The sequence below is a fragment of the Anarhichas minor genome, unplaced genomic scaffold (assembly GCF_050575085.1).
Source record: "Anarhichas minor isolate MPS153535 unplaced genomic scaffold, ASM5057508v1 ptg000063l, whole genome shotgun sequence".
In the NCBI taxonomy this organism is placed as follows: Eukaryota; Metazoa; Chordata; class Actinopteri; order Perciformes; family Anarhichadidae; genus Anarhichas; species Anarhichas minor.
In genome coordinates this window covers 617,072-641,719 of record NW_027466509.1, presented here as the reverse complement: position 1 = coordinate 641,719, position 24,648 = coordinate 617,072, and the positions used below count along the sequence as shown (strand labels likewise).

Genomic DNA, 24,648 nt, shown 5'->3' with positions numbered 1-24,648 from the left:
AGAAGTGCTTAAGGACAGCAATCCACTGATTGTCTGCCAGGAGTGTAGGCTCCTCCCTTGCAATTAGCAGAGCTATTCAGCAGCTGAGACTAAATCACACCTCCTCAGACAGGCAGAAACTCAGTCCAATCACCACTGAGGCAAGCCTAAGTACAGCTATAAAGACAACTTATTTGAAGCAAGAATAAAATACCTATCAGATTCTGGGTGAGTCAGAAGTTCAGTTCTTGCTCCAGAAGTTGAAAACAAACAGAGATCTCCTTCTGCAACTGGATACAGGACTTTGCAACCAACAGACCACACCTCCTCAACCTGAAAACTGGCATCCCACAGGGCTGTGTCCTCTCATCTAGTCCCTTTTCACCTATGACTGCACATAATTCTAATACCATTATCAAGTTTGTAGATTACACAAAGGTGGTTGGTCTCATCAACAATGATAAGTCGGTCTACAGCCAGGAGGTCCATCACCTGGTGGCTTGGTAAGCTGACAACAAGGCAAACTGCCGTCAACACCAAGAAGACTAAAGACCTTATCGCCGACTTCAGGAAGAGCATAGGTGGCACATACACCCTGTAGAATAGTCTAGCTCAAATATCAAAGAAGGTGGTGCGTAGGCAAACTTAGCAGAGTTACCAGAGGATAATGTTTATTTACACAGCTCTCCATTACGTGTGTAACTCAGGGAAAACAACAAATAAATACAAGCAAAATAACTCGTGCCACAGGTCACCTCTCCTCTCCTTCCATGAGCAAAAATGTAACTGTACAATATAGGTTGTCCAGTTCACACCTAGACTGCTTCAGGCTATACCACAGGGACATCCCTGACATTCTTGGACTAATTCACTAGCTCATTTACATTACCAAATGGCTCTCTGCAGGGTAAGTATTCCTGACACATTATTGTAATTTCACTAACAAGGACCAAGCCAACAACGATATGAGTTTCGAGAGATTTATTGCGAGAGGGATGAAGGGGTCAAGGTAGAGGGATGAAGAGATGTAGGGTAGGGGTCGAGGTAGAGGGATGAAGGGGTCGAGGTAGAGGGATGAAGGGGTCAGGGTAGAGGGATGAAGGGATGTAGGGTAGGGGTCGAAGTAGAGGGATGAAGGGGTAGAGGTAGAGGGATGAAGGGATGTAGGGTAGGGGTCGCGGTAGAGGGATGAAGGGATGTAGGGTAGGGGTAGAGGTAGAGGGGTGAAGGGGTAGGGGTCGAGGTAGAGGGATGAAGGGGTTGGGGTCGAGGTAGAGGGATGAAGAGGTTGAGGTAGAGGGGTGAAAGGATGTAGGGTAGGCGTCGAGGTAGAGGGATGAAGGGGTCGAGGTAGAGGGGTGAAAGGATGTAGGGTAGAGGTAGCGGGATGGAGGGGTCGAGGTAGAGGGGTGAAAGGATGTAGGGTAGGAGTAGAGGTAGAGGGATGAAGGGATGTAGGGTAGGGGTAGAGGGTTGAAAGGATGTAGGGTAGGTATCGAGGTAGAGGGATGTAGGGTAGGGGGATGGAGGGATGAAAGGGTGTAGGGAAGAAGAAGGGAGGAGGGTAAAGAGGGTCGTAGAAAGAAGGTTGGGGGAAGCTATGGTGGACCGCTGGTGTCCGGTGGCTGGCGGGAACGGAGCACCGGCTAGGAGCACCGGCTAGATCAAGCTTCTGTGGTTGCTGGAAGTAGGCGGCGGGGGCGCTGGCATCCCTGTGGGAGATGCCATGGCTAGAGTGAGCTGATGTGGTTGCTATAAGTAGGAGCAGCCACGTGCCCGTAACCCCAGCAAGAATAATTGTCTTGAACGTGGACGCAGAAGATTGTTGTTGAGACAGCCTATGTTGTATATCCTTGCTCAGAGTGTTTAAATGACTAAAATGAATGTTAATAGTGTTACGTAGTGCAGCAATTGCACTAATTGAAGAAGCAAGGACTGATTGAATCGGACTTGAGTCAAGACAGACTGCCCAGCAGATTTATTCACCACATTCACATGTTTGTAGGATTGACCCATTTCTGGACTTAGGAAATTGTTCTTCTGACTTCTTTGTGTTCATAAGCTTTAAGTTATCATGTGGAAACAACATGGACGCTATAGCAAAATATATCATAATGTGTAAGAATAACATGTAAGGTACGAGTAGTTGGTGAAGAAGAGTTCTCACTTACTTTGTCACACACCCATACAGTATCAATGAGACGCAGGTTGAGCGCGTCATTAGCTTTACGTTTCTGGGTGTTCACATCTTTGTGAACACTTCAACCCTGATTAAGAAGGCTCACAAGCAGCCATTCTTATTTGAGGGGACTGAAGAAGGTCCATCTATCTGTGGCGTATTTTTAGGCTTGTATCTGCATTATTTCAAATAAATATTTTCAATACAAGTGCTTTTTTTTCAGGTGAACCTGAAACTTTTCAATTTGAGCTGTGTTCCATCTTCATTCACTATTAACCAGTAACATATACACAATATTTACACATCTGAACAAGTGTCTCACAAGTTTTACCTGTATTTAACCATCAAAATTATTAAAATATACCTTGTAGTTAGAGATCTACACTCTCTTTAGTATGGGTATGCAATTTTCGAGCAGAGGCCTAAAAATAGGGCCAGGGCCCTATATTAAAGTATTTATTATTGTCTGCATTTTTTTTAGGATGTGAAAGCAGTGGGAAACAACTGGCCTGTCTCTGTTTCATGTAAGAAAAAAAAATCCACTGTAGCTCTATAGACACTTTTTATCTGTTACTTTAAACCTATGCACAAACTGAAATGTATAAACCACGATTAGCCGAGTTGCGTAATGAAACTCTTTCTTGGTGGGTAAAAATCTTGTGACCTAAACTATCAGCGAACACACTGCAAAATAATTGGTTAGATAAACTTCTCGTCTCTAAACCCTTTTTCTGCTTGTGTGCCGCTGTGCACAGCTTTAGATGTGTTGGTCAGGCTAGCTGTTTCCCCCTTCTTGCATTCTTTATGCTATATACAGTTCCAGGTTTTGCTATGTCATCCAGGACTGAGATCTTAAAGATTGTAATGTAAAGATTATTTTTCTTCTTTTGTAATTCATTAGGCTCCGAGAGAGGAGCTACACCCTCCATGTGGGATTCATGTATACTGTTGCCTTATTTTCATTGACAGGATGAAAGGCAGGCTTCAAATGAATCTCCTCCATTCTTCAGGACTGCCCCTCTCCAGGCTCAGACCAAGCCGTCTAAAGAGAAGGAGCATAGCCGGAAGCCTTCAGCTCGGCGGATGCAGCCCCGTTCCAGCTTGCTCTTCACTGGCCCCACCTGGCTGCTCCAGGAGTGCCTCCACAAGTCGCTCAAAGCCCTCCCCACCACCCACCAGCCCTCACCAGTCTCTGCCTATCACACATGCTCTGGTGCAAGCCACCACGCTTCGCTAAATGCTCTCCATCACACCTGCCAGAGTTCCCTTCAACTCTCTAAATCTGAACACCAGAACCACCCCCACTTCGCTCATCACTTCCACCACCATGCTGCCCACCACAGCCAGCCCAGTTCAGGACACCACACCTGTCCAGGCTTCCTACACCACCGGGACTCCTCCAGCTCTGCAAAGCCAGAGGCATCTGTCAAACTCGCTTCCAGATCCAGCTCCTATGAGAAGTCCACCTACTTGTCAAAGTCTGCGTCCTCTTCCAAGGCAGCCTCTCCCATGCAATCCCGTCATCCATCACCCCATCTCTCGCCATGTCCCTCCCCCTGCCCCTCTCTCATCACACCTACTGCTCCACCCTGTAGTCTTGACCGTCCCTGCTCACCTGCCCTCACCCAGAATGTCATCATAACAAACATGAACCGGCTGTCTGCAGACTCCACACAACAGCAAAGAGGTACATAAATTTTGTGTCTGTGAGTGTGTCTGTGTTTGGCTGTGGGTGTTGACTCCCTGTGCATATATACATCTCATGTATGCCTCAACATAAGATACAATTATTTGGGCAAAATTGTAATTTCCTACAAATAACAACAACATTACTTATGGGATGGTATTGAAAGGACAATTACATAAACAAATACATATTTTCCTCTTATCTGTAATGCTATTTAGCAGTCTAATTGTTTTGGTTTGAGTTGCCTAGTTTTGCAGATACCAGCTATCCGCGTTCTCTCACAAAGATAATGGGAGTATATGGCACTCGGCTTGTGATGTAAAACGTCCCGAAAATATACATATGAAAAACTTAACAGCAATATCTCTTTTCAGAAATCGTGACCCAGTTGCTCAAGATAATCCACAGACCTTGATGTGAGCTGTTGAGGTTTTACCTGTTACCAGGCTCTCTGATGTTTAATCTTTTCATTCCGTAATCCATAACATCATTGTTAGACTGCATGGAGACCAACTAAAACGCGAGAGAAAGCAAGTTACTATGTTGTAGCAGTAAAGCTGTTGAAACCGCTGTGAAAACTCCCTCATAGCAGGGTGCATCAGCAGCTCAAAGGGACCCCTCACCAATTCACCACCAATGGCAGTCCCCACTGCAGGGAGGAGGCATGCATCATGGAGCACTGTCTCCTGACCCCTTGCAAGAATCGCTTCACAAGAGGACCAAAGACCGTTCTGTCACCAAAACCCTTGTGGCAGGCGGAAATGGCTGGTGCATACACTTGACCATGAACACTGCCAGTAGCTTGAGGAGGCCACACAACGTTTACCAGTCTACCTACCTACCATCAGTGAGGGGGAAATGGTAAGCTAGCGTGGCTTGTGCTTCCTATCATCCAAACGAAGGTTGGGCAGCTGCCATAACCCCCAGTATTTGCTATTGTAGGCTATACCCTGCAAAGTTTTGAAGCCACTACTCTACTTGAATGAATGCACCTGTAAGTCAACAGTGGTGAACCAATTGCCCAGCTCAAGTAACCGCCTGTTGGTTAACATATGGAATGTGTTGCGAAGCGCCAACACAGATTTGTGTTAGAGTAAAACCTTTTCTGTCTCTCGTGAATGGGGACTACAGGCACAGCTTGTTTCTGTAACAGGTCTTGCATCGCTGCTGAGAGGTAACCCATCTCCTTCTGGGAGGATAGTTTCATCTCCTTGATGCCCATGAACGAAGAAGGAATGCTGTAGAGCTTGAAAAAATAACCAAGTCTCAGTGTCCTGTTCTTCCATGCTATTAACATGCCGATGCTTTTCGCCACTCCTCCTAAAACTGTGTTAGAGGACCAGCAAAAATGCTGTGATATCCTGTCTCAGACCTCAGAGCCGCAAGACCTTCCCTAATGGCCAGCCCATGAGAGACCGATATGGAAAAGTCTGTACAGGAGTTGAAGTCCCTGAATGCATCAACGTTTGGCTGTCTTGCAAAAGATGCAGCAGTCATCATGGCACTGCATCTAATACCTCCCGTTTCCAGTGTGGAGATTGGTGAGGGAGAACAAATGGCTGAGGCGGAGACGAGTGGCAGATGATTCCTCCTCCTCTACACATTTAAAGCGTCAAATGACAGATGAAACCGATCTGAAGAGTTTAATCATGATGACGAAATGGCATTGGTAACCCGACATGCCCCACAACAGTCTTATTGCTGGACTTCTGCAGGAAGCTGATGTACTGAACACAGATGTCGCCGATACTGTCGTCATTATAATCTGGCGGACATGGATCTGGTGTCTCTGCAGGGATGATCAGAGGCATCAGCATTAATCAGGCTCGCTATCATGGCAGCAAAGCGTCACATTGAAGCGTCAGAAGTGATCCCATGGCTGCTTGCATTAAATCTTGATCATCGCTTGGCAGGCCAGGCAGGCTGTTGACTGCTAAACACCAGGAGGTCCATTCCGGGCTTTGCTGCGTGAGATTGGCCCCATGAAGTCCTCTCCTATCATCTCACCTGGTGATTTGAGCTGGCTTATCATTAGACCCTTTGTATTGCTGAAAAGTATGGCATGCACGGACATGACTGCAAAGATCTTTGTGAATCCTTGGCCAACATGCCACATTCTTCAGGAGTGTCTTCATCCTCCAAAATGTCCTCCAAATGGATCATGTGGAAGTAAGCGAGAAATTCTGCTGAGCCTCTTCAATGTCCTGAAGGTTAGATCAGACCAGTGCAATTTAAGTCATACACACACTGCCTTCTTGTTGTTGACGTGTGCAGTATAAAGCATCGTGAACGTTACAGCAACCTCTCTTATAATGGACCCGGAAGCACAATGCTGCAGAGTCCAAATGGTGAGACGGGATGATGCTTGACAGTTGAATGCCCAGTTAAGAGCACTGTGGTCTGTGATTACATCACACATTTCCTCTTCTAGATAATGCAGCCACTTCACTGCCAACACTTCTGGAAGGAATTATTTCTCTGAGGTGGAATACCTCAGTTGGAGAACTCTTGAAGCAAAGGCGTTGCATCTTTCTTCTCACTCAATGGTCTGCATCAAGACAGCTCCCACATTGCTGAAAAGAAAACAAGGTATGGCCTTGGCTGAGCTAGCACAGGTGGTGACTGCAACAAGCCCAAAAGGCAGCCTAACAGTGAGCAGGCCACTTTCATAATACACCCTTTTCTAACAAAAAAAAGATGGGCAGTGGGTGCTGGGTAGGCTATGATGGCATCAACCTTTTCTGGGTCTACTTCAACTCCTTTACCTGAGACCACATTCTTTTGCATTTTCATGCACCAGTGGCATTGGAGAGGCATGGTGGTGTGATTTAGCATTAACTCCCCTGTAGTCCAAACAGAGGCAGGGTGTCCCAGCCTTTCTTAGGGTCAAAACTACTGGGCAAGCCTACGCAGAAGAGGACAGTTATATGACACCATTGCTGAGCATTTTCTTAAGTTGCTCCTGAATAACTACTTGCTGTTATAGTGACACTTGGAAAGCTCTCCTTCGCAATGGCAGCTCCTCTGTTGTTGAAATCTTGTGCTTTACGACAGCAGTTGTGCCAGTGTCTAAACTATAGATCACTTCTGCAGCACTGGTCTGACCACCTCAGGTTGGGCTTCCAAGAGTGTAATGGCAGGCTGTTTGACCCTGGAATCTTCCATTACACTAAGTTATGATAAAGTTGACTGAAGGCTCTGCACGACCGCACTGCAGTGTATCAGGAGCATTTGATAAGGACTTTTATTCTTTCCCCCCTGGCATAACATATTTCCTCAGGTGCTAGCACATATGAAGTCCAGGCCAAGAAATAGAGGCATGCAAAGTTGGTCGTCACAGAGTTCATGTATGCAGACAGTCTGCAAACAGTTTGGGGGCATAGTGGAGGGTGAGAAGTAAGGTCTTCCTTATTGCCTTGCTCTCTTGCCCCTTGGTCATGATACATTTTGGGATCTCACTCACACTCAGTGCCTCACCTGCCTTCCTTATGTCACTGCACAGGGTTCTACTCTTCAAGGAGTATGTGCACCTTAAATCAAGGACAGCTTGACCCTTTGAGCCTTGTATTCCTATTGACAGAACACCCAGTGAGAGAATTCTCACACTGCTCAATGAAATCTGTGACATCAGTCGAAGTCCTTAACTCACCAAACAGGGGAAACTCTATTCTAATACGTCATTTGATTGTGGCTCTAGGCAGTGATGGGAAAGTAACAGCCTCGTCTTGATACACTCTTTAACGCAAGGCAAGTTTATTTGTATAGCACATTTCAACAACAAGGTAATTCAAAGTGCTTCACATAAAACCATTAAAAGCATCAAAACATAAGGCAAAAGAAAAGGAGATTTAAAAACAAGAACATTCATTGAAACAATAAAAACAGTTGTAGTGTTCTCGTTCAGTGTGTCGAAACTCTGATTTAAACACCGAGCTAAACCACAGTTAATGAAGACAGAGTCGTAGTAATTTTCACCCTTTTTACTGTCACTTTGTTCCTTTAACATGTTGTGTGGTGAAAACTGAAAATACAAACAATACAAAATATTCAGTCTTATTGTAAATACAAACATACATAGATCATTTGAACATCAACAAACATTCATAAAAAACACTGGCATTGTTCCAAACTTACATATAACACAAACCTATCTAAGTGACACATCAAACCCATTTGTCAAGACAACTGTACTGATATAAAATTCCCACTATGTCCAATGTCAAGTAGAGTACTTACAGCATTGCTCCTAGGACGCTTCCAGATGGATGCGAGCAGATTACACCTCTGAGCATGTGGCTCTCTTTTGTTTGACTTCAACCAATGAAGCTACCAAAACCGGAAGTGACACCCCGGAAGTGATCATGACTTGAACGAAAAGACAACATTACAATAATTTCTTTTCGTTTTGTAATGAGCATAAACAAATTATCTATACAAAGTAGAAAAAATGCCTTTAAAGGCAACACACTCCCCGTCTGACCTATGTGAGGTCACTACAAGTTTGCAGGATTCAAGAACATTCAACCATTCAAAATCAGTCCTTGGGTAAAAGTAGAACAACTTCTGTAATTGGTCTAAGAAAAGTCTTGACACTGCCTTGGTCAGTCGTCTTCACCTCGACCTTTCTTACATGCCCATCCTTTCCAGGGAACGTTGCAGCGATACTCGCCACAGGCCAGCCGTTGCGGGCAGTCTGCTTGTCCCTGAGGAGAACTAGATCTCCGACTTGAAGGTTTCTACGTGGCACCGTCCACTTCTGTCTGTGTTGTAAGGTAGGCAAGTATTCACGGCTCCAGCGAGTCCAGAACTGGTTGGCTAGAGCCTGGACCTGTCTCCATTGCTTTGTGTACAGGTCCATGTCTGAGAAATCTCCAGGTGGAGGTGGAACTCCTGTCTTTTGTGTAAGGAGCATTGCTGGCGAGAGTATGAACGGTTTGTCTGGGTCCGTTGACACAGGTAGGAGTGGTCGTGCATTAATTATGGCTGTGACCTCTGCCATTAGAGTGCAAATCACTTCATGGGTTAGGCGAGTGTTTTGCTGAAGAAACATTGAATCGAGGATTCTTCTGGCGATGCCAATCATGCGCTCCCAAGAGCCTCCCATGTGAGAGGCATGTGGCGGGTTAAATACCCAGCTACACCCCTGCTCGCTGACGTACTTCTGCACTGTTTTGTCCATCCCAAGCTCCTTGCACGCTCCAATAAAGTTGGTACCGCAATCCGATTGGAGCTGTTTCGCAGGACCTCTCAGTGCGAAGAACCTCCTAAGAGCATTTATGCAGCTGGACGTGTCTAAAGACTCGATTATCTCGACGTGTACAGCCCTTGAACTCATACAGCAAAACATAATGGCCCATCGCTTACTCTCTGCATGTCCTCCTCTGGTGCGTCTGGTTGTGACAGACCAAGGTCCAAATACATCAAGCCCCACATATGTAAAAGGAGAACACGTTTTGAGACGCTCGGGTGGCAGGTCTGCCATGCGTTGTTCTTCCAGTTTTCCACGCAGCTTGAGGCAGATTATGCATTTATGGAGTACTGAATTGATTAACCTCTTGCCTCCCAAGATCCACAGTCCTGCTGCCCTGATCACTCCTTCTGTCAGGTGACGACCCTGATGTTTCACCTGCTCATGGTTATGTTGGGTGAGGAGTAGGGAGATGTGGTTATCTTTGGGTAGGATTATTGGGTTCTTTTCTGCAGTTGCCAGGTTGGAGTGCTTTAGCCGGCCTCCAACGCAGATGAGATTGTCCTCCAAGGTTGGACCGAGTTTCAACAAGGCACTGTTTTTGGATACTGCTTTGTTGACTCGGAGAGCCGTCAGGTCTTTCGCAAAAACTTCCTTTTGTGTGGCTTCAAGGATAACTTTCCTTGCTTGGTCCAATTCCTCTGGAGTACGAGGTAAGTTGCATGTGTGCCAACCTTTGCATTTGCTGGTTTGATTCAAGTGTTTGAAGGATCTTGCCATGTGAACCAGAAATGCTACTCCTCTTACTAGAGATGCAAAGGTGGAGAAGCGCTGGAAGCGGGCAGAGGTTAGTCTTGGTTCTTCCAGGCAAGTAGCACAGGTTTGTACTTGTGGTCGAATTTCGGAGTCTCTTTCAGGTGCAAGGAGCTTAAATGTCTCACTCGTTTGCGTTTCCTCTGTAGATGGCTGATGCAGGAAGGAGGGTCCAGTGAACCAAGAGGTTTGTACAAGGCGGGATGCTGGTAAAGATCTTGATGCATGGTCGGCAGGGTTTTCCTCTGTACATACATAACGCCATTGTTCAGGCTTTGACGAAAGCTATTGTGGACGTATGCAAAGAATCGTTTCGACTCGTTACTGATATAGCCGAGCACTACTTTGCTGTCCTATAGAACTTGGTGGCATCCAACTTTAGGTCTAGTTCATCTTTAATGAGATCGGCCATCTCTACTGCTAAGACGGCAGCACAAAGCTCAAGCTTCTGGGAGAGGCGCGTCCCAGTCTGACCGTTCTGAAGTATGTTCCCTTAGGAGGGCTCTTCCCTGGATCGTGACAGGTGCCAGCAGACCCAGAGGATCAAAAATACAGTTGACTGTGGAGAGAACTCCTCGTCGAGTAAATGGTTAAATCGTAGTCGACGCAGAGTAGGTGAACGTGTCAGTCCTGATCTCCCAGATCAGACCCAGGCTCCGTTGCGTGGGTGTTGTTTCTCCGCTCAGATCTAGGTCCTTGATTACTGAGGCACAATCTTCAGGCCGGAAGGCCTCTATAACTGCCTGACAGTTTGATGCAAACTTGTGTAAGCGGAGGTTTGATTCAGCGAGTGATGCTTGCGTTCGTTGAAGCAAGTCGATTGCCTCCACTTCAGATGGTGGGGAAACCAAGCCATCATCCACATAAAAGTGCCTTTCCACAAACTTGACGGTATCAGCACCATGCTCCTTCTCACCTTCTCTGATGGCCCTTCGTAGCCCGTAGATAGCCACAGCGGGAGATGGTGCGTTGCCAAAGACATGGACCTTCATCCTATAGTCAACAACTTCCTTATTGATGTTATTGTCCTTGTACCATAAAAAACGAAGAAAGTTGCGGTGGTCTTCATGCACCAACAAACAATAAAACATCTGCTGGATGTCCGCAATAATTGCAACTCTCTCTTTCCGGAAGTGTAGCAGGACACCAAGGAGGGAGTTGTTGAGATTGGGACCCGTGAGCAGCACGTCATTGAGGGAGACGCCCAAGTACTGGGCGCTGGAGTCGAAGACCACCCTGATCTGATCGGGTTTTTGTCGGTGGTAGACCCCAAACGTAGGGAGATACCAGCACTCCTCATCTTCTCGCAGTGGCGGTGCTACCTCGGCGTGTCCATTAGCAAATATTTTCTCCATGAATGCCACATACTGATCCTGCACGTGAGGTTTCCTTCTCAAGGTTCGTTGTAGGGATGCGAACCGGTTTACCACCTGCGCCCTGTTGTTCGGTAGCAGCTGGTGTGGTTCTTTAAACGGCAGTGGGGCGACCCAACTGTTAGTGTCGTCCCTGTAGACATTTGTGTCCACCATCTTTAAGAAGATTAGGTCTTCTATTGATGGAGCCAGTTTGTTGTCGTGCTCAGTTCGATTGAACACTGTGTCACCCAGCATCCTCTTTGTCATCTTGTCAGGCCTACTAACGCTCTGCTGTGTCTCCTTGACATGCATGAAGTTTGTGCATGGTTGAAGAATCGAATGACGCCCATTGTACAGCACGTTGGTTTTGAACGCATTGACTGTTGGCTTATGTGCATTACCCAGGCACACCTCTCCTATTACTACCCAACCCAGGTCCAGCCGTTGAGCAAAGGGGGCATTGTGTGGTCCGTTGACTTGCTGCCCGACCTTGTGTGCTCGAAGGACATCTCTTCCGAGTAGAAGGAGTATTTGTGCTTCTGGATCCAGTTGTGGTATGTGCTTGGCAATGTGATGAAGATGAGGCTGATGTAGGATGGCGTTTGGTGTTGGAATCTCAGACCGATTGTTTGGTATTTCATGGCACTCAATGAGTGGTGGGAGAGAGATGAGAACCTTTCCGTCCAGCGACTCAATCTCGAATCCTTCTGCCTTCTTGCCAGATGTTTCTACAATGCCAGAGCAAGTTCTAAGGTCGTACGAGAATGGTTTGCTCTTCACACTAAAAAGTTTGAAAAACTCTGGTCTAGCCAGTGAGCGATTGCTCTGGTCATCCAGAATTACATAAGCTTTCACAGCCATGTCCTTGGAACCTTTTGGCTAGATCTTTGCGAGGCAAATCTTTGAACATGAGTGGCTCCATTGACCTGGACCACAAACTTCTGTGCAGCTTGTTCTAACCACAGTCGTGGTAGAATGATCTTCTCCCTCCCCGCCATCCTCTTGTGATGGTGAAGGAGCCCTGATGTTTTGAGGTGATGGACCAGGATGCATGGCTGCATCATGATAGGGGCTGTCACATTCAGAGCACTTTACAGAGAACTTGCAGTCGTTTGCAAGGTGTGAGACCGAAGAACAGCATTTGAAACATATTCCTTTCTCCTTAAGGAAAGTCTTCCTGTCATAGAATAGTTTGTTTCTGAATGTTCTGCATTTTTTGAGCGGATGAGGCTTGTTGTGCAATGGGCAGCTCTTGTTAGGGTCATCATTGGATGGAGAAACATCGGTTTTGTTCACTGAGATGTGTTTGTTGGCGTTAAAATTCTTTACAATGAATTTATCTGGCTTTGTTGATGTTCAAATGATCTATGTATGTTTGTATTTACAATAAGACTGAATATTTTGTATTGTTTGTATTTTCAGTTTTCACCACACAACATGTTAAAGGAACAAAGTGACAGTAAAAAGGGTGAAAATTACTACGACTCTGTCTTCATTAACTGTGGTTTAGCTCGGTGTTTAAATCAGAGTTTCGACACACTGAACGAGAACACTACAGTGAAAAAGCTATTAAAGCATTAAAACATAAAAAAACAGTGTAAGAAATAAAATACAGTAGTAAAATGCAGAAATGCAGGAAATTGATTAATTCTCCATGTTTAGTTCTGACTCTGGGAACAGGAAGTAGACCGGTCCCAGACGACCTAAGGGGTCGGGATGGTTCATAAGGTAGCAGCAGATCAGAGATGTGTTTTGGCCCTAAACCATTCAGTGCTTTATAAACCAACAGCAGGATTTTAAAGTCAATTCTTTGTTTGACAGGAAGCCAGTGCAAAGACCTCAGAACTGGAGTGATGTGATCCACCCTCCTGGTCTTAGTGAGGACTTTAGTCTCCTCAAGACCCTTAAACGATTGAGTGTGCTGATTTTCTTAGGTCTCAACCCTCAATTGAAGGTCCTGAAGCAGTTCTGTAAATGTGACTGCCTCAACATCCTCATACTCATCAGACTGTTGTTGTTCCTCCTCAGACAGCTCTAGATACATGGATTCTAACAGGCTGCTTTATCGCTGATGTCACTTTTATTTTGTCTAGTTGTGGCGTGAAGGTGGGATGAGGGTGTGTGTTTTCTTTATGTGTACTGCTATCCATGGCTGCCCCCTGCTGGCTTGTGGTAGACATTTGTGCGTGTAGCAATAGTCATGCAGGCAGGGAGGATGTATGCAATGTAGTGTTGAGTGTATCGGCTATGTGTTGGCTGCCCCCTGCATATACCTTTAAGCAGCGTATTACATTTACCTAAACCTCCTAAAGGTTTTAATTATTCATGAGACCACAACACAACTTCACTCCACAAATGACACATGGAAACAAAAGAGACACTGTTTCCTGCGTATACCAGCATATATTATTATAACTCAAATCAATCTTTGTCCTTTGTTCAATAAGCTGTAGAACCAACGCAATCTCACCACAGTCCTTTCAGATGATGGGTCTCGTCTAGCATTAGCCCAATGTTTTCACAACATAGAAACCACAAAGTTTGGTTAAAGTTCTTGGTTGAAGGGTCACCTGGAAATCATGCTTGCCAAGGCCACTCAATGCCGACGGCCTCACTTGTCTGCGCGCTCCATGCTCCCGTATTGCGCTTTACAAATGTCCCATTTAGTGCTCAAGAGGGACATGAAAAGAGTAACAACAATAATAAAAGTCCATGTTCACATCGTGTCTTTACATACCAGGCCACTGATAACGCTAACAAGTAAAGAACATTACATGTGGGAAAGAAAATAACAAAGGATCCCAATCCCAACTGCCATTCAAAAAGATTGGACTCAAGTGACCATTACAATCTATACAATATATAAGTTACAACACCTTATAAAGGATGCAGAAATCATGAAGCAGTGTGCGGCTATATTGTAGAAAACTGACTATTCAGCATTTAGAATGTACTATGTCTGGTCTAGAATAAAGATTCTCTCTTCAGTTGAGAAGATAAAGTCCACTATCCGAGAACAGACACTATCTATTGTTGTATGTAGTGATTGTTTGTACACTGTAAACATTATCGTGTCTCTTCCAGGGTCCACCCTGTCCCAGCTGTCAGACAGTGGCCAGACTCTGAGTGAGGACAGCGGGGTGGATATCGCTGAAGCAGGAGGCCTCAGTAAGCATGGCAGCCCTCGACCCAGCAAGAACCAGCAGGGCACTCTGGAACAGCCAGGGACCCATGCACTTCTTCCAGGGACCAGACAAGTGAGGGCTTCACATTGTCATAAATAACCACTTCACCATGTTTCATTCAACCCACTCATCCAATCAAATAATCAACAGATGAACTGATGAGCAGAAATTGGTACAAACTCAAAAAAATAGGAGCAGATTATAAAAGAGATGCATGGCACAGATAGATGTCCCTAACACCCCGTATGAGTAGCTACGTAGATCGTCTGTACCTTACTACTGCCTATTTTAAGTTTCTCTCCATTTTTGACTAACGCTGCCAAGTCCTCACCCAGGGAACTTACCTTAAGCTCCTCTGGTAGAGTCAGTCATCACTTCTGTATCACACGTTCAGGGACAGGGGAAGAGGGTTAAACTAGTCTAAAAACCAGAGTACTTAGTTTGGTTTCAGACACTTACAAATGGTAAAGCTGTGGTTTTATTAAGGTCACAACAATCACATACAACAATTTCACTTCAATGAAACAGTCTCAGTGCTACAACAGCTAATGCTGACACTCCTGCTGTTAACAGGCTCTCTGTCAGCTCTCGCTGTGACTTTGTTCTTTGTTCTTTTTTCCATGCTGTCTTCTGATAGCAGAAGGGTCTTCTAGTCCCCCTCAGGGCGTAAGACCTTTAAGCCTATTCGTCTTGTTAAAGAAGTATGATCAGACCCTACGCTGGAAGTCACTTTTTCTCTCAGCTCTGCCGGCTCCTCTTATGCTGGTCTGAGGCTGGTACATCCCTCAGGTTCATGAGTCACTCACACATGAGTCCTCCTGCTTCTAGCTCAGACACAGAATGTAACTAGTTTGATCCTGTACAGGGAGGATTATATAAGTTTTGAGTGACTATTTTATATGCAGTTTATATGTTTCATCACTCCTATCATGAAATAAAACAGGTTATATGTTTCAACGGTTATACTTTAAAATCAAACAGGTTACAGGTTATAATAGTTGTACTTTTATGCTTTCATACTTTTCTACGATCTTTCTACAAAATAAACGAATCCTCTTGACATGTCCTGTAAATGAAGCATTGGGCTGAAGTCTGAGATGAAGAAAGAGAATAAAGATATACACTATGATGAGCTCTTTTAGTTTTTGAACTTAAAGCTGTGGTGGGTATGTTGTAACAGTTATAAGAACATGACAGTGACACAAGCCTGTCAACACATCCATCCTGCTGAGCAGACATACGGCATGTACATTCTAAGCATGTTTGTAGTGTAGTATAGTCACTATACTATAGTGTATTCACATTGGAAAAGTGACAAAACAAAGTGTACTCAAACCAGATGCACACTAACAGAAGTTTAACTGGCAGTGATATTCTAAAGTCGCAGTTGATGGACTTCTGACGTTGCACATATTGTATCAGTTTGTGTTTTTATTCTAACTTTAACTGACATTACTGTAAGTGATGAGTATGTAGTATGAATTTAGGACACAGTTATAGACTTGAGTAATTCTGTCCAGCTGTACTATGGTGTGCCAAAGCCACTTCTCTCCTCTCTGCACTTCAGTGAAACTCTATAATCTTAGTGCACAAACACTGATGCATCACAAAGAGAAGCATTCACCACGTAGACAGGCAAAGGTAGCAAATGTAACACATTTGCTGCTTTCCTGAAGGGTTGGCAAGCAGTAACACAGCGCTCATATATTTACACTCCTCAGCCTCAGATTCCCTCCTCTCCAGCTTCAAGGACCACATGAATAGAATCCCCTCTACTCTATCATTTCATACCTGCCCTTCACATGTCCCCACAGTGTTTCTGCCTTTCACCTGACCTTCCACACTCAGCTGTGCACCTGCACCTTATTACCCGATTAGCCTCTTAGTATATAGCATACTAGCTCCTTTTCACTAGCTTCTAGCTACATCAGCTTTGCTCCTCTTCAGTCTGTTTGTATGTGCATAATACGCTTAGAATTACAATGCCTTGAGGATCCAATTGCTTGGCTTCTGTGTAAAATGAATAGTGGCAAACTTTGCTTTGTACCATGTACATGTTGGTGTCACTGGGCCAAATGAAGCTGAAGTCAGCTCTGGACAAAGTAACGATTCTGTCAATTTGTTCAACCCAACATTTCTAGCGACGGCAGCTGAAGACAAATAAAGACTTACATCAGTTTGTATTACTGACGAGTATCGTGGTTAAGCAGAACCTTGCATCACTATGTGGTTTGAGTTTTGGCCAAACGTCTTTGTACAAAGTTTCATTAAACCACATCTCATAAACAGCCACACTCAAAGGCAGGGCCGAAGCCCGCTGCCATAGAGATGGGTAAGGCACAATGTATTGTACAGAATGGTGATAACATCACACACTTATTTCTGGACGGTTTGTAATCAAAGGTGTTCAGTGTGATGTCGTCAGTCGTGTGAAGAATGAAGCTTAATCCTATTTTCACACCTTCATTTGTTGGATTTTCGGTTCAGCATTGTTACAAAAAATATTGTCGGTAAATCCCTGATCCCATGTTTGCAGGTCTGATCTACTTCTTTAAATGTTGCAATGGTGACAATATGAGGTTCAACCGAGCTCTCTCTTTCTTCTGACTGCTCTTCCGTTTGTGTCCCAGCAGACTGGCTCACCGGGCCCAGTTCCCACAGCTACCTTGGTAAGAGTGGCGAAAAATGCCAACACCCTTGGCATTGCTATAGAGGGCGGAGCCAACACACGCCAACCATTGCCGCGCGTAGTCACCATTCAGGTGAGCAAATGATGCAACAGGGTTTGGCTGATTCATGGTTTGAAGCCGTTGTTTTGTTCCAATGTTCAGAGGTTTGAGACTGTAAATGACTCCAGTGTATTTAAGTTTTTCCTTTTTGCTTTGGTATAAAATCAGTCTTCATTCAGCTTATGATCAATAGCTTGGATTTGTTTTGCGTGAAGAGGATTCTAATGCCATCTGCAAATATAAATCCTCCGCTTGATATGTCTCTCCTTCACCTTTCACATTATGTACAAAGAAGGCAGAGCATGTGTTTATAGACCTGTTCTGTAAATCACATGTTATGTGGAATATTTCTTTCCTGAGTATTGGTGTCACGACAGAGTCCCCCGTCTTTATATTCAGAGAATGCTAAGGGATCTGGACATTGTTGTTCTGTCTTGGCTGACACGCCTCTTAAATGGAGGTCAGTGCCTGTGAAGTGGCAGACCAAGGTTTGTATTCCCATTTTTTAAAAAGGAGGACCAGAGGGCGTGCTCTAATTATCAGGGTATCACATTGCACAGTCTCCCAGGTAAAGTTTATTCCAGGGTGCTGGAAACAAGGTTCTGACTTTAAAGCTGAAATACAGGAGGCATAATGTGGATTCTGTCCTTCCTGTGAAACATTGGAGCAGCTCTTTACCCTTGCAAGGTTGTTGGAGGGATCCTGGGAGTTTTCCCATCCAGTCTACATGTGTTTTGTGTACTTGGAGAAGGCTCATGGCCGGTTTCCCCGGGAAGTTCTGTGGGGGGTACTGCAGGGATGTGAGGTAATTGCTACAAGCCATCCGGTTCTTGTGAAGGGAACCTCCCAAAGGGAGAGCTTGTCCGTGTCCTCGGCACAGAGTCAAACACTTGCAGTTGGTGTTGGACTCGACCAGGGTTGTCACTTGTCACCTATTCTGTTTGTGTTTTTCATGGACAGTATCTCAGGAGGGAGAGATGTGACACCTTTGGAGACACAAAAGGCTTTATACAATGTTTTACACATCCAATACGTTTCCAATGTCACATGTATGGTGGTAGAAGTTTGGTGAAGTAGTGATTAGCCAGCTGAGAATATGCAATAGCTAGTTGGTCAAAATACAGTTGTTGAATACAATAGTTTGCTTGCTTCGGACAGTCGGTACAATAAACAGCTTAAAAATATAGCTGCTACTTGTGGCATCAGACAGTTGAGATGCTAAATGTTGTGGTCCTTGTTCTTCAATACCACTGCTAACACTGCAGTCTGCTCTTGGCTTGTAAGCTACAGTTAAAAGTGCATGTTGGTTTACACTGTGTCTGTGTGCCCCTTACAGGCTAGGACAGTGGTTCTCAACTGGTCTGGCTGCGGGACCCACCATCACCCCTTAATGACCCACCAGTTGAGAATCACTGGGCTCGAAGACTCTTTGTTGCTTGTTTCAGTTGCTGAGTTTCTGAGCTCATTCTGTTATTGTCTTTATTTAATATGACAAGAGTTAACACAAAAGAGAAAATGTGCATGCTAACATAACAACATTTGTTATGGTGTGCGATCAGGCCAGGTTTTGCCTGGCTGTAGTCTTGCAGAGCCAGACCTTACTCCACAGCGCTGTGTCAGCACAAACACCATTATCATTCTGCTATAGGGGACAAAACACTGGTTTGTATTTCTTAAAACCAATCCTGGGCAGTGCTAAGCAGGATGCAGTGATGGTGCCATTGCAGAATAGTTAGCGCAGAGAGCAGAAGGGGAGCAGAATGCTGTTGATGGAAGCTTTATAACCACAGGCTGCTGAGTTCTGGTCAGTTCAGAACTTATCCTCAGTGTTGGCAGGTGGTCTGATGCTTGACCAAGTGTCGTGTTCGGAAATCAAATGTTTGGCATCAAAATGTGTTCAAGTTTCCTGGACTCACACATGTACATCTTTAAGAATCCTTCATTTTAATAACATTAATTTGAAATATGTCATAAATGTCAAGTACTAGCGTAACTGAACTCTTGTAACTTAACGGAACACTGATGTTGCCTGTTGGGGTGCTGAAACCCTTTAACATGTCAGGGCTTTACAAGAGAGAGCTACTAGACCTCAGCCTTGTGGCTGAGTTGAATCAGCTCAGGCTTAATGCCTTGCTCATGCTGATGGTTGTAAAAGCAGCTAGAGGTGTATATGATTCACTACACAACTCAAGGAGTTTCTTGGCCAGTCTGCATAATTCATTATTATTGGTTTGTTTGCCTAGCAGTAATGCTTTTAGCTGCTTCTTTGTTATTGAATGTTAATGTAAATAAACAGCGCTGAGGATAGAACGTTGGCAGTTTGTCCTGAGTTGAGGAAGGATCATTGAATAGATGGATGGATTAACCCGTGTGGCTCTGTTAGGTGGCCCTGTTGAAGAAGAGCAAATGGTAATGTGACACCATACACACAGAGAGACACACACACACACACAAACACAGTCATAGATCACCTCAGTCATAGATCAGATATTTCCCTTTCTTAAATAGCTGACTAATCTTTCTAAATGTCAAGTATGAAAGCAGCTAACTGATTAAAGAAAACATCATTTTCAAGTAGGCGTAAAGAATGGACTGTGATTTGTAAATACTGACAATATTTCATTGTTTAGTATTTTAAAGCTGTATTAATTGATTTGTATTGGCTTTTTGGTGGCAGTGGAGCAAGCTGAAAACACAACATTGACATATTATCACCTTATTAAATTTATATTTTAATGTCACTTTTACCTCTGGTTTGGTCTCCACCAGCTCCTGAGTAACACACCTGCTCTTTAGCTGAACTTCTAAACAGCTAGTAGCATGTCTGTAGGTAGTGTGTAAGGGGTCAATGATTGCTATTTTCGTTGAAAACAAAGTTAATTACTGAAAAATGTCCCAGTTTTGAAGCAATTAAAACAATTAGCTAAATCCCACTGAAAAGCTGTGTCGAGCGAAGGGGAACTGCAGAGTTAGTGATAATTATCTGTGGGTTTGAAACAACCAGTAACACTTCTCACATTATACATCGTCATTTGTAATGTAAAAAAAAATATTGTTTTGTTCAACTTATTGAGTTTGTTGTAATTTAGTCTCTCCCTTTTTTAATTCACTATTATTCAAGATTTGTTTAACAAGACAAAACCATCAGAGAAATATCAAACAGCCTATATTCAGTAAACTGTACATTTATTACTGTTAGTTCTATATGATAGTAGAGTTGCAGCTACCGTGTCTTTAACTCCTCCTCAATTGTGAGTTGTTCTTTATTTTTTTATATCTTTTTCTTGTTGTCACAACTCCAGGTAGTCGAGAGTTAAAACCAAAATGTAGACGAAGAGATGAAGAGGCAGCAGGAACAATTCAATCATTTAATGAAGAAAAATATGTTACAACCGGAAGTTGAAAAGAGGAAGGTAACAGGAGACAATCCAAAAAGCCAGGAATGCTTAACACTGATGAACTGTGTTTGCTTAGGAAGGTTGCTAACAGTGAAAGTGGTTAACTGGTTAAGATGACATAATACTTCATTCCATGGTAGGAACATTAGGTGTTACAGCAGAAAGGCAAAAGGTTAGTGCAATAACTACAAGCATCAGTTAAGAAGGACACGATAGGTCTAAAATCAATAATTAAAAAGTAAAAAGCTCAAATATATCCGGTTATCCTCCGCTTATCCGGGGTCGGGCCGCGGTGGCAGCAGGCCAAGCAGGCTGACCCAGACCTCCCTCTCCCCGGCAACATGTTCCAGCTCATTCTGGGGGATCCCGAGGCGTTCCCAGGCCAGCTGGGAGATATAATCCCTCCAGCATGTGCTGGGTCTTCCCCGGGGTCTCCTCCCAGTTGGACGTGCCCGGAAAACCCTATCTCTAAGGCTGAGCCCGGCCACCCTACGGAGGAAACTCATTGTGGCTGCTTGTATCCGCGACCTTGTTCTTTCGGTCACGACCCAGAGTTCGTGACCATAGGTGAGGGTAGAAACGTAGACCGACCAGTAAATTGGTCGGACCGTCTTCAGTAAGTCTTCACCAAGTCTTCACCAAGACGGTCCGGTGCAGCGCCTGCTTTACTGCTGCAGCCGCACCGAGCCGCCTGTCGATCTCCCGCTCCATCTTACCCTCACTCGTGAACAAGACCCCGAGATTCTTGAACTCCTTCGCTTGAGGTAGGCACTCCGTCCCCACCTGGAGGGAGCAATCCACCGGTTTCCGGCAGAGCACCATGGCCTCAGACTTGGAAGTGCTCGCATGCCCACCGCTTCACACTCGGCTGCAAACCGCCCCAGTGAATGCTGGAGGTCACGATCCGAGGAGGCCAACAGGACCACATAATCTGCAAACAGCAGAGAGGCGATCCCGAGACCCCCGAACCTGACGTTCTCCGCCCCCAGGCTGCGCCTAGATATCCTGAACATGAAAGTCACGAACATGACCGGTGACAAAGGGCAGCCTTGGCGGAGGCCAACACCCACCGGGGACGTGTCTGACTTATTGCCGAGAATGCGGACACAGCTCCTACTGCAGTCGTACAGAGACCGGATGGCCCGTTGTAACAGGTCCGGCACCCCATACTCCCACAGCACCCCCCACAAGAACCCCCGAGGGACCTAGTCGAAAGCCTTCTCTAAGTCCACAAAGCACATGTAGACTGGTTGGGCAAACTCCCAGAATCCCTCCAGTAGTCTTGCGAGGGTAAAGAGCTGGTCCACTGTTCCACGGCCGGGACGGAATCCGCACTTCTCCTCTTGAATCCCAGGTTCGACAAACGGTCGGAGCCTCCTTTCCAGCACCCTGGCATAAGCCTTCCCCGGGAGGCTGAGTAGTGTGATACCCCGATAATTCGAGCACACTCTCCGGTCCCCCTTTTGAAGATGGGAACCACCACCTCGGTCTGCTAGTACATGGGCACTGATCCCGACCCCCATGTGACATTGAAGAGGCGTTTCAGCCAAGACAGCCCAACCGTGTCCAGCGCCTTCAGCATCTCAGGGCAGATCTCATCCACCCCCGACGTCTTGCCACCAAGGAGCTTTTTGACTACCTTAGCGGCCTCTGCCAGGCCTAAGGTGTTCCGGTACCAGGAACACTTATGAGCCACCTTATGTTCGAACATGGTGTTCGTTATGGCCAAACCGTGGCTAGCACAGATGTCCAATAACGAGATACCACTCGGGTTCAGTCGGGCAAGCCGTTCCTCCCAATCACCCCCCGCCAGGTTTCTCCGTCATTGCCCACATGAGTGTTGAAGTCCCCCAGGAGAACTATGGAGTCGGCAGGCGCCGCCCTTTCCAGGACCCCTCCCACCGACTCCAAGAAGGCCGGATACTCCGAACTGCTGTTTGGTGCATAAGCACAAACAACAGTCAGAGCCTTGCTCCCCGCAACCCGTAGGCGCTGGAGAGGCGACCCTCTCGTTCTCCGGGGAGAACTCCAACACAGCGGCGCTCAGCCGGGGGCTCGTGAGTATCCCCACTCCCGCCCGGCGCCTCTCACCTTGGGCAACTCCAGAAAAGGACAAAGTCCAACCCCTCTCCAGGAGCTTGGTTCCAGAGCCAGTGCTGTGTGTGGAGGTGAGTCCAACTATATCTCGCTGGTTCCACTCCACCTCCTGCACCAGCTCCGGCTCTTTCCCCGCTAGCGAGGTGACGTTCCACGTCCCTAGAGCTAGTCTATGCTGCCGGCGATCGGCTTGCCCAGGCCTCCGGCCTGGCCTGCCGCCCGGTCTGGATTGCACCCGACCCCGATGCTTGTCCCAGCGGGTGGTGGGTCCATAGGGTGGAAATATAACTAAAACGGTTGAAATCACATTATGCTGATAGGAAATAATGATATTAAACAGTTTAACAGTTTTGGTTTGTGTGATGTACGGGAAGCAGTGTTGATTGTGTGACAGCAGCAGGAAGGAAGGACCTGTATTATCTTTCCTTTACGCACCCCGAGTGAAGCAGCCTGTCACTGAAGGTGATTTACATACAACCTGCATGGTTGACAAAGTGTGAGATACACTTTTTGTAGTCCATCTACGACATTTTTTTATCATGCAAGCCCCACGTCAATAACGTCCGGGGTCGCATTATAATTACGTAGCTTCGTGAAAGTAGAGTCAGATTCTCTAAACAATGAGGTTTCCTTTTCCTAAATCCTGAGGAATTCTCCTTCACATCTTTTCTTAACCTCACAACGTTTTCTGTCGAGGTCAAGGAGAAGTGGTTAGGAAAAGACATTAGGAGGTAATGTTTTTGACTATTCGACCGTAGCCAAAGACTAAATACACCGGAGACTAATCAACCAATGAAACACAGGTATGGTAGAAGACAGGCAGGAAGACAAACCAAACATGGCACATGAGGAGTGTAGACATTCAGAATAAAACAGACTATCACGTCCCAGGACCATGACAATTTTGTTATGTGTTTTCGTCGTCTTCTTTTTTTTCGTAACATGCATTGACAGTCAATTAGCAATATGAAATATCCATGACTCGGATTACCTGATTCCTGGAAAAGTGAGAAGACAAATTGAATGAAGGTCTTGACTTGATCTCAACCCCTCAAAGTCTTGGTCTTGTTTTAGTCTCGAAACACTCTGGTCTTGGTCATGACTTGTTCTCGGATACAACACTGCTATCAACAGCTTCCTTTCACTCCATTTGTCTTTTTGTATAGAAAGAAAACCCCACCTGAAACCTTTTCAGTACATTTCCATCACTCTATGGAACTGCAAAAGAATGTAACAGAGAAGGGCTTTATCCATTTATCCTCACTGCTACTGTCAGGTCTGTGCACCGTAATGCTCTGCAGCACCTATCTGCTACCTATGGCCGTGTCAACAGGTGGGGCATCAAGCGCAGAAGGTATTCTCATGTTTCTACGACAGTAAACAGTCAAGAAAAAAAAGGAAGAATGAAATTTCCCAAGAAAGTCATTAAAATAAACCTTCAACCCTAACGTGTTTAAACTGTCAGCAAGTTGCCTTGTACAGTCAGATCGACAGCAGGGACACAGGGTTCTACTGACTATTCACACATCATTATTGTCATATCATGAAATGGTGCTGTCCTCCTAAATGATGTCTCTGATGATCTCCTCCCTTCCCTTTATGTCCCTGTTGACAGAAAGGAGGCTCCGCTCATAACTGTGGTCAGCTGAAGGTGGGTCAGGTCATCCTGGAGGTCAATGGTGTTTCCCTCAGAGGTCGGGAGCACAAGGATGCTGCTCAGATCATCGCTGAGGCGTTCAAGACCAAAGACAAGGACCAGATAGAGTTCCTGGTTGTTGAGCCAGGACTCTAGCGTGAGGACTCTGCACTTCATGCGGCCTAAGAAGAAAGATGATGTTTTATCAACTCCTCAACTCCTCGTTCTGATCGGATCGGTGGAAAGATATTTGATTATTGCAAGAGAAGGATATTACATTAATATTTGCCACAACAGTCATATGAGAATTAAATGCTGTTTTTCTTGTTTCACTCGTCTTCAAACCTTGAACTTTATTGTATGTTTTCCACAGGACTGAATTAGTACTGATACTGTGGGCGG

The 24,648-nt window shown here is 45.3% G+C and overlaps 1 protein-coding gene across 1 annotated transcript in view; it reads left to right on the top strand.

The window, feature by feature from the left end:
- Window positions 1-24,402, top strand: part of whrnb (whirlin b) — a 96,186-nt gene extending 71,784 nt beyond the window's left edge. The window contains exons 8-11 of the mRNA XM_076078143.1: window positions 3,128-3,845; window positions 14,286-14,458; window positions 17,017-17,148; window positions 24,226-24,402. Of these exons, the coding sequence (XP_075934258.1) occupies window positions 3,128-3,845; window positions 14,286-14,458; window positions 17,017-17,148; window positions 24,226-24,402 (1,200 nt within the window). The remainder of the gene's footprint in view (window positions 1-3,127; window positions 3,846-14,285; window positions 14,459-17,016; window positions 17,149-24,225) is intronic.
- Window positions 24,403-24,648: the final 246 nt, after the last annotated feature.